Source organism: Pholcus phalangioides, unplaced genomic scaffold (genome assembly GCF_987345545.1).
Source record: "Pholcus phalangioides strain wild (caught in Gottingen) unplaced genomic scaffold, Ppha-v1.0 ptg000015l_1, whole genome shotgun sequence".
NCBI classification, from domain to species: domain Eukaryota; kingdom Metazoa; phylum Arthropoda; class Arachnida; order Araneae; family Pholcidae; genus Pholcus; species Pholcus phalangioides.
Genome location: NW_028301608.1, coordinates 20,755,555 through 20,766,723, shown reverse-complemented (window position 1 = coordinate 20,766,723; position 11,169 = coordinate 20,755,555). Strand labels below are relative to the sequence as shown.

The 11,169-nt window shown below is 34.6% G+C and overlaps 1 protein-coding gene across 5 annotated transcripts in view; it reads right to left on the bottom strand.

Moving 5' to 3' along the window:
- Positions 1–2,650: 2,650 nt before the first annotated feature.
- Positions 2,651–11,169, bottom strand: part of Cbs (Cystathionine beta-synthase) — a 73,996-nt gene continuing 65,477 nt past the window's right edge. For 4 of the 5 annotated variants that reach the window (XM_089243139.1, XM_089243136.1, XM_089243134.1 and 1 more), the window contains exons 9-13: positions 10,211–10,394; positions 8,071–8,205; positions 5,150–5,258; positions 4,963–5,047; positions 2,651–4,724 (exon numbers count right to left, since the gene is read on the bottom strand). In XM_089243139.1, coding sequence (XP_089099265.1) covers positions 4,567–4,724; positions 4,963–5,047; positions 5,150–5,258; positions 8,071–8,205; positions 10,211–10,394 — 671 coding nt within the window. In that variant the 3' untranslated portion in view covers positions 2,651–4,566. Of the gene's footprint in view, positions 4,725–4,962; positions 5,048–5,149; positions 5,259–8,066; positions 8,206–10,210; positions 10,395–11,169 lie in introns of those variants that run through there. The other variant, XM_089243138.1, reaches the window with a different exon arrangement.

Genomic DNA, 11,169 nt, shown 5'->3' with positions numbered 1-11,169 from the left:
CAGTTGTGTGGTCTGTGGCACTGTTACAGACCCGTAGTGCAGTTCCAGTCCACTTGAGCTGTCCGCGGCACATTTCCGGATCACTGAAGTGTGACCCGTGGTGAAGTTTCAAATTACTTAGGTGCAGGGGCGTTGGGGGGGACCAAAGTGACAGAACAATGAATTTGGCCATCTTTTTCCTTTTTTTCGGTCATTTTCTCACATTTCGGGGGGGGGGACTTGGGGGGTCTGGTCCCCCCCTCGCTACGCCCTTGCTTAGGTGGACCGTGGCACATTTACAGATCACTTAAGAGACTCGCGACACATTTATAGATCATTTAAATGACTTGCGACATATTTACAGATCACCTGAGCGACCCGTGGCACTTTTTCATAGAAATGAAGTGGGCCGCATTTATCGAAAGGTTGAACACCCATGCTCACCGTTAGAATTTTCTCATTCAGATACGAATTTGCTATTTGTAACCATATTTTCCAGCTTAAAGCAGAGAGAGCACCCTCAGAAATAATTTAGAAATCTGTGGCGGTACGCTAATTCTGTCATTTTTGGCCGACGTCATCGCTTCGGGGATGTTCTGCTTGTGGTGACGTACAAGGAGTCGCTGCCAACCTTCGTCACAACCGATCCACGGTTGTTGCATGGATTGTCATTTGCATATTCTCGGTGATGTGTGCTGTGTATAAAAAGACTGAGCTATGTTAGGTCGTCACTGCTTTACTCCGTTCACTCGCTGGTTGTAACCGTTAATTCTCAAATGTAAATTTATATTCTGTCTGCTCACAGCTCTTGGTGCTGTGTAGCATATCTTAACTTCTAACGAAATTATGTTTAATTGTTGCAATACACCTGTTATTTGTTACCGCTGCGTCATCCGTCTTTCCGTGAGTGCCTTAATCCGTTGAGAGATGAACACGCTTAATCCTGTCTGACATTGTCTATGAGGATCCTATTTTTGGAAGCACCTCTACTTGAGATATCTGGGTGCCCCAGCGTTAACCGAGAAAAATCAAACAGCATCTCCTACATAAAGAAGTCAGACACGTCCTCCCGTTAATAACTTACATAAAGAGCAAATCAAACGCACACAGGTCTGAAACACTTGAAACTTATAATCACGTGTATCCAATTAGTGCTGCGCGCAACCTTGGGTTTCCACAACAGCTTTTTTAGGCATGATCAAACGCCACTGCTCAATTGAAAATAACCATGGCCCCCACATCCTGAAGCAGGGCCCATAGGCTGGGATCTTCCACGGGGCCCCCTTTATGATGAATTTATAGCGTGAAAAACAAAAAATGATTAAAATCCTCCCGGGCCCCAGGGCTGGAGCCTTGTCAGCCTACCCCTTGTGGGGGCCATGAAAATAACGGAACCCGAAAAGCTTTCAAAAAAGAAAACTTTCTCGTTACTGGTATAAAAAAAAACTGTTTGTTTTTGAACTTTAAAAAACGAGATAGTGTCGTTTTCATAATATCCAGACAACTTGGAAGCCTTACTTGGACAGTGTGTAACCAAGAGTAACATGTGAGTAATCGAGACAGTGTGCTAGTATGTGAGCGACCAAAAGAATGACCTGGTGAGCGAGAAACGAAGACAGAGACCTAGAGGGTGACTTTTTCACCATCTCATTTTCAAAAATATGTAAGAAAGGTGGCAGCACCGGCGAAAAGATGAAACAAGCACAACTCTGACAACATAGATACATTATTTAGAACCTCAATAATTCCACGCCTTAACGGGATCGAAAAACATGTAAAATTTAGTAGATGCTGAGAGAGCGAGTGAAAGTTTTATTTCATTTCACCTGAAAAAATTTCTAAAAGGGACCTTTCAAGTATTACGTAAGCAGATTTTCAGCCATTTTTGACACCCCCCCCCCCACCCGGTCAGCAAAATTTCGTCAGCAGCTTAGAATATTTCATTTCTTCAAAAAGGGGTTGTCGATGACGTAAGCAACCTTCAAACCTCCCCCCCCCCTCGATGCTAACGCAATACTTGAATGACCCCGAAATCATTTATGTATGTATGCACACGTGCCCCTGTACATTATTGAACAATTCTATACTTCATCTACAAATTTATAAAACATTTTGATTTGCAATTTTCTGTGCAAAGTTTTCATATTGAGAATAATTCCGAATTAAGTAGAAAAAGCATATTTTGATTACCGGAAGATCTGTGATTTATGAACGATCACTGCAATTGCCCAGAACTTCCCTTCCCTCACTTGAACCACCTCGATCTTTCTCACCCATCTCTCGCTTAAAAATTTCAAAAATCCTTCATATCTGCAGATTGAGTTTCCAAGTTCAAACAACATGAAGTAACGGTAACCCTACTCAAATGTGTAGAGGAAATCACCTACCAGTCAACAAATGGCAGAAACAATGAAACACAGAATTTTAGAAACAAATGGAGAATCACATGTGCAGTTAACTATTAGTAGACATCATAGTGCAGATAAAATTTCAATGATCAGAGTTGGAATTTTGTCATATGTGCCAAACACATTGCCCAAAGGAATGTTTGCTTTTTAATAATTGTATGTTGTCTGCTGATGTTTTCACCCTAAACACAGTTTAAGATACAGAATTTAGAAAAATTCTTACAGCCATGATAGCAGATTTTGGAAATAAAAAAACAAAAAGCTCAGATGGGTTTCAGCTGAAACACAAAATACTTTATTTACAGGAAAAATATACTTGTACATATGTGCAATAAACAAGTAAAAACAAATCGTACATCAACTGGAATTAAAATTTTTCTGCCATCAAAGATGAAAAAAAAAAAAAAAATTGAAATCTGAAAACAAGATCACAACAATTTTTTTTCTTTTTTGTTATATACATATCACATTTCGAATTTGAAATAAAAATTTTCACAACTCTGCTTTGAATATAAAAGTAATTTCCATGCTGAAAATGAATTTTACATTGACAATATTTTACTAATTAAATAAAAACAATTTTCTTTAAATTTCGAAAATTTAATACCACCAAAGTAGAGAAGATAATTTTTATACAATCACTGCCAAGTTTTATATCACAATGGTATATAAATGTATTTAAATACATGGACACATACTGAAACTGTATAAATATGCAAAGCTAATATGAAGCAATTTAAAGTGGCACCCGATAAAAAAGCCATAAAAAATGCATGTGCAATGGTAACATCATAAAATGCATACTATTTGAATGAAGATGATTTTATATTTGCAAGTAATTCAATACACAGCTTAATGATGAGTAAATGATTTTTTTCATGATAATATCAAAAAGCATAGAGTCCTTTAGCTGTATCACTAAATGTAAACATCTATCATCAAGGATTATCTAAATTTTGGAATGAACACTTACCACAGATACATATACGTGCAATAAAGGATTAATTCAAAAACAACTTGAAATACATGCAGCATAATTTTCTTTGGTGAGAAAAATAGTTTTGGTTTTTGCAATTTCAAATATGTTGGGACTATAATGTAGCGTGCAAGGTGTAGTTTGCATTAATTTCAATAGTTCTCAATATAATAGGTTTTGATGGCTAATTAGTTGTGCAGCAACATACTAAGAATATTATGAATAATAACCATAATTTTTGGAAGCGTTTCTCTATGGCATTTACAAGTTTGAAATTTCTATTTCAAGGCATGTGTGGCAATTATGTTCATGTAACATTTGCTCACACCTATTTCTAAAAAAAATTACATTTTTCTAAATGTTAGTACCGATACCGATTGATATCTCTACCACACACTAAAAATATTGGAATCATCACTTCTCAAGGCATCACTAACATTTTACCTGAGATTTTGTTTCTGACAGATTCAAATTTCATTTAGTAAATTTTTTGTCAGTATAGAGTTTTAAATGGTTTGCCCTTGGTCCATTTTCAGCAAATTACATTGCTTACAATGATGAGTTTTTTCCCCTAGGAATTAATTGTGGTTGTAATATGAATTAAATACTTCATTTGTCAACTTCAAACCACCTGATTATATGTATAACAATCATATATACGTATAACAATATAATATCATCACGTAAGATAAAAAGAAAAGGTGTTATACATAAATAATATCTAAATAAGTGTCATATACAATATATAATGATTGTATACGACAAACATGATGTAATTATGAATAGCAATTACATTTTAAAAGTGTATGGTTGTTTTTTAAATCAATGAGAACATTTGCTGTTATTATGTATATTTTTTGTACATATCATATATAATCCATACATAGGCAGATAAAGTTCAAAGTGAACTAAAAACAGCTGGCACAGCATCAAATAAAAAAGCGGACTGAAATTGTAAAATAAATGGGCCGATAAATTGTAAAAATCACCAGTTATTTTTAAATGAAATGAACCCCTGAACAATTAGAGAGAGGAATGATACGGAGGGATTCGATTCAAGCAATACCAAACAAGCTAAAAAAAATGGACGAACTTTTGCAATGCAAACCCCATATAATCAGAACACATAACTGAAGGGGTTATTTGCACCATGCCTGATGTTTATCAACACACCCAGATTAGAACATAGCGCAGCAGTAATAGTTAGTGAAGGGAATCATCATCATCTTCATGAATAGTGGAGGGAGGAGAAGGCGAGACTGACTTGGCGTTTTCTTCACCAGTGATGTAGTTTATCAGGTCAATCCTTGTAGCTATTCCAATTACAATCTGTTTTGTTTCGATAGTTTCTTTCTTCACAACTGCAAAAATAGATTGATGTTGAAACCAAACAAAGCTTAAACATTTATTGCATGGAGTGTTACTACAAGATCATCCATACAAAATTTAAGGCACATCATATGTATAACAAGAGGAAAATTTTGTAACTGAAAAGGAACTTTAAAAAATTCTAATGGCGATCGTTAAAACTGCCAAAGAATAAAAAACAAAAAATATTTTTTGACATGATCGAACAGTAACAAACAGTTAATTACTTACATTGCTTTTGATCATGAACAACAAGTGCAAAATGCCCTCTGTCAAGAATACGGGATAACTTGCCAAGTGTAGTATCCAAAGTTATCTGTTAATATTATGAATATTTGTAAAAAAAATAATTTCAGTGAATAAAATATTAAAGAAAACTACAATGCACACATAAATTGCTGAAAAGTATTCAACACACCTTATGAAAAGTTGTGTACAGAATTTCAGAAACAAGAGCTGAAGTCATCACTTTTCCGGACATTATTTTAGCCATCATGTTACCTAGTGTCACCATGCCTTTTATATCCCTAGAGTTAAAGCACAAACCATCAATGTAAAAAAACAGCACCATCAACACACATGCGAATACATAAAAATTCAAATTAATAATATAAATTATTTAAAAATGGAAGCACATCATGTTGGAAATGAAATTATGTTTCTCCCAGCATGAGACAAAGACTAGGCTACGTCACATCATGTTGGATGATTTTTTTTTCTGGAAGGAAAAGCCAAACCTGATGAGCAATTCTCAATGTGCAATAGCTTTACCTAAAAGAAGAAATATCAAAAGTGTGATCACTTTAAATTGTCTAACTTGACATGATACAGCCTTAAGTCTCATCTCGTCCTTGGAGGACTAACTATACTCAATATCAATTTAAATATTTGACTGCAAAAAAGAAAAATCCGATGCAGATTGATTATCTTGTGAAATATGTGAATTTCACCCTCAAAATTTAAATTGGACAAATAGTATTGGTAAGTGATTCCCAAACATTTGGAATTGCAATTTGAGATGTTGTTAGAACATCAAATTAAGGGCGAAGCTCCTTGAAAAGCCACAGAGGTCGTTTACTAAATGAATAAATAGCAGGCATGAGCGGTCTGTCTTATTGCCAGAGACATTTTTTTCTGGGATTACACTCGCTAAAATGGCGTAGAATCGCTGCAGATCTGAAGATGTGCTACAAACTAGTCCACCAAATTGTTTATCTACCATCGAGAGAACCTTTCTTCGAGAGGCGAGTTAACCTACGTAGGCATCGCTTCCAACTAAGAATACCAACGGCCAGAAGGGATTGCTTTTTCCACGGATATAGATGCCATGTGACGAGAATATGGAACAGCCTTCCATCAGAACTTGTATGCACCTCCTACGCAAGATTTGCTTCGCTATTAAGGATTTTGACCTGACTCTGTATGTGAAGTGCTACCTATACCCTTTCTGACTATTATTATTATAGTTTTATTTTTTTCCCAGTATAAGTGCATTTCATGCCTTCTGGGGTTATTATAAATAAATAAAATAAATAAATGAACATTGATATTAGGAGCATGTATACATTAGAGAAGCAAAAATCTGAGCCCAAAAAGTTTGAATTTTCGAATAATCTGCAGAACTAAAAATTTTTGAATTTTCTTCTTGAGACCCTTTATCTCTTTACTTCAAAAGAACCAAACTAATTTACTTTTTTTCTCAGGAATACTTCATAGTATGTATGTATTGCACAGTAATTTTTAGTTTGAAAGGGACTAGGCAGCTCCCACCCCTATAATGGCTAACTGGTGTAATAAAATATTAGACTCCCTTGAATGGAAATAGACCATTTTAACTTTGGGGGGGGGGGGGGAAGGTAGCTGAAAAAGAAGCAAGTTTGACAGTTTTCTTCCAAATGGTGGACAATGGCATTGTCCTCTAATTGCTTAAGTAAAATCATTGGAAGGGCAGTTACAAGTTATATCATTGTCTCAGCATCGTTCACCATCAATCCCATCCCCAACCCTCTCCTCTATCACTCTCTCATCTTCGTGCCCTTTTTTGCATTCTTCATTTAGTGAGATACATCCTATAGCATCTATAATCAATTATATCTTATTGTTACAAAAATTATGCAAATAGTCTTCATTTACCATTTATTAGATCATTAATTTTGACCTACAAATAGCCATTAAATCATTTCTCTGTAAATTTCACCAAATCGACGACAAAATTGACACATTTGACGTCATAATACCAAGGGAAAGGGTGGGATCTCACGAGAATATGGTGGAACTCTATTGAACTTTACTCTGTCTGTACAAAAGAGCCACCAAAGCAGAGCTATAAGTAGTTTGTTGAGTTTTTGAAGACGAGATGTCTTGTCTTGTATGCAAGATGTCACACTATAGGTAGCGTGTTTCATCAAATCTTGCTGCTTGTGAATACGTGTAAATAGTTGTTCTGTAAAAAAAATCTGTGTTGTCCTTGAAATTGATTCCCGCTTTGCTATCTCAAGTGCTTGTGAAAGACATTATCCGCATTACTATTGAAGAATAAAAATACAGTAAACATGCTAGCACTACTTTTGCTTGTCTTTTTTTCTAATGTAAAACTAAAAGTATTTTTTATTGTTTTTCAAATAATTCAAGTTTATTAATAATCCAGGGACACATAAGTCTTATCCACCTTAGATCATCAAGGCTCTACAGTATCTTATTTTCCTAGCCTATGGGCTGCGATACAAACTTGAGTCACAGGGGCTTTTTGAGATAGGTCTTTCATATATCAGCTTACAATATTATTACAAATTCACTGGTTTGACTGGTATATCAGAAACTAAACATTTAGTTAACAAGTAATATTTGATAAGCATTTTTAAAAATTTAAAATAGACCTTTAGGTCACATAGTTGGCAAACTAAACTTAAAATTTTCTGCTCTACTTTCACATTAATAGCAGCAAAACTACAACAGATCATACTGCATTCCTAAAAGTTTATGAAAAAATAGACAATGCGATGCATGATGAATATTAATCAGTCATTTTTTCTCTCCTTAGCACCTCACTCGATAACTTTTGCTTGAAATGTATTTTGGGACATATAGGGGAATTCAAACTGTCATTTTCAAACACAATGATGTGATAGTGAATACTGTATTCCAACAAAAATCAGTTTTCTACTGCATAAGAACAGCTCAAACTCATCAATAGATTATGGAACTTCAAAACATTTCTCAGCAAAAATTTTAGTTGACAGTCTTTCGAGACACAGATAATTGTAGACCATCCCTTTATGAAGATAGAATTTCAAAGAATGCAAACATTCATTAAGACAAAGACTGATACACAGTACTCACCCACTATCATCCACAACTGGAAGCTGGTCAAACCCTTCCCTGTTCATGATGTCTATTGCATCCTGGCATGATATATGAGGCAAAATAGTCAATGGTGCTTGCAAATTCAAAGAGCTGACTTTCAGATCCCACCACCTGAGAAAGAAAGAAATCTTAAATATTTTCTCATCTCAGTAACTTGATGCATGACAGAGGTTCCCAAACTGTATGACGCAATGCCCTGGTGCGCTGCCACAACCTTCGTTCTACAATTATAATAGTTCTACAATATTCCATTATTACTGTATTTCTTGGTCTATCCACAGTATAACTGTAGTCTAAAAAAATAACTTCAAAAATAAGTTTACCCATGTGCTATATCTTCTCTCCCCCCCCCAAAAAAAATTAATTAAAAAAAAATCCCCTTTATTAGTTTGTATATTCTACAAGCAGATACTTGTAGAAAATGGTTGGTGACCACTTACAACAATTTTGCAATTAATTTAGTCAATTTCAATCATTATATGGTAATTGGAGCCTGGATTATATGCACTAAAAGCTAAAACTGTGGTGAAATATGCTCTGCAAATATGCACAAAATATTGCAAAATATTCATTAAAAGTCACTAAAAATTCCAAAACACATAAAAACTGGGAAAATACACATTAAATAACCCCCAAAAGAAAAGCAAACATGTTTTCAAAATGAATTTTTTCTATTTCTTAAGGCATATCCATTTACAAAAGAAATTCTTATGAAAACAAGTTTAATGTTTTTCATTCAAGAATTTTTACTGACCAGTACCTCTTTGCAAAAAAAAAAAAAAAAAAAAAAAAAAAAATTTGCTCTGAAGAGAAATGAAGTAACACCAGTAACAAAACAGAAATAGCGACAAAAAGTGGCTCAATAAGAATAGCGGCTAAAATTGGAAAATTTTTCACTTGAGATTTAACAAAAAAAAAAACCAAACTTGGCAAACAAATAAAACACTCAGCCTTTAGTTTCAGCCTGTTGTGGCAAAAAGTTTCAGAGCTGAGTGAATCGGTCTACTTCAGCTAACCACATTCATTAAACTATTTAAAATATATTTTTCCTTGCAGAGTGTGCAGGGAGATGTTATGCATACATAATGAGCAATATTCATTTGCAAAGTTGTGAAAATGTGATTAAACTTTCAGTTATAACACTTCAAAAATATGCACTTATTCAGAAAATTCTTCTATTTTATGCATTTATTATGCATTAATACTTGAAAAGGGCAAAATATGCAAATGCATTTGTATATAATCCAGGCTCTAAAGTTTATGCTCATAATCAATTTCTTGAACATTGTTTTTTGAAACAAAAAGTGACGTAAGAATACATGAGAGTAAGCACCACAATTCTGTAAAATTGTTTTTTAAAAATATAAGCATTACAGTTCAACCACGAAATACTGCATTTTTCCTAATTACAGCCATACCTCAAAGCATGGGTGTCTCAACTTAAGAATAATCTGTAAGTTACAAGTAAAAAATATCAACTTTATAAATAAACCAACTTTCAAGCGAATATTAGATTTTGTTATTACAATTCAAATAAATATTCTTTTGTTGGTTTGTAGACATTAATAAAAAATTTATATCAGTGGTTCTCAACTGCTGCTCTGGAGAGCCCTTGGGAGCTTCTTAACCACTCCAGGAAATAAATCTGCAAATTTGATAAATGAAAAAAAAAGGAAACGAAAAGAGGTCAATAGGCTGTTATAGAAATTATATACTAAAAGTTTCATGAGCCAAAAAAGGCTGATAGCCACAGATTTAGGCAGACGGAAATATAGAAAAAACAAATATACAGTAGACTCTTGATAATTTGGCTGTGCACTAGTCCAGCCCATTTAGTAATCAATGTTTTTAGGCGGGTCTTTTCCAAACATAGAAAAGTAAAACATGCCACTGCATGTCTGTGCGTAGAATTTTATAAAATTTAAATAGGTTTTTCAGTTAACTTCTATTGATCTGGCACACCCTGGTCTGATATGTGCCAGATTAACAAGAGTCTACTGTCTGTTGAAATTTTCGAAGATTTTTTACTGAATGAAAACTCACAAGCACTGTTGAACAAAATTATTAGAATCAAAATTCTTTGATGATTCAACACCTTTAATTCTCAGCTACTTACCAGTGCTTTGCACACATTAAGGAATGGATATCGATGAAATCCCTTTCACTCAGCCAGTTATCATCCAGAAACTTAGTCATATAGTTTCGCACACCATCAGGTAATATAACAACACAGCGCTGACCCTCTTTCAAGTCTTTTGCAGCTTGAACAACTCCAGACATTGCGCTGCCACTGCTACCACCTAAAAATTAAGATAAATATAGGTAACCTATTCATAATAAATTATATTACTTTTAAAAATTTGGTATAATCTTTTCAAGATAGTTTTTTGATTACATTCAGCAAATGAGAAAGAAATGGCCGAGAAAAATACTCTAGTGAGCTTTGTGTGAAATATCATTCACGTCATATAAAATTATATATGGGCTCATCAAGGAAATCTGAGAAATACTGCTTGTTATTTAGCAAGACCAAATATTTATACTCAAATGTAAAACGTATCTGGCAACTTGGACATTGCTGAATTTGTGGCTTACTGTGTTTTATCATTGATAATTTTTGTCGCACCACGGTCATTTTCTGCACACGAGGGCTAATTAGACCGGGACCTACAATTTATTGCCGATTCCGAAAGGCAGGCTTGTTTTTCATACTCATCGAGAGGTTGGTGCGCTAACCCCTCGATGGGGGACTGCTTGCGGTACCAATTTTTGCTGCGGTCAAGTCGCCGTTTTTTGTTGTACCCCTGTGTCAGGAAAGTTTTCTGACAAGGACGAAATGGGTATCGAACTCGCGACACCTCTAAACATCCTTTGGTACTTTAGGTGAGCATCTTATCGACCGGGCTACCGCGCCTTTACTGTGTTTTATGCAAAGATACCAGAATATCCCAGTATTCTCATCCAAAGAGAGAAACCATTTTTTGAGCTTAGATGACACTTTTTTCTAATAAAGGGCAAAATAGAGATAGTACTTCAATTTTTTTTGTCTATTACTTTTAATACTGTTTCTTTATG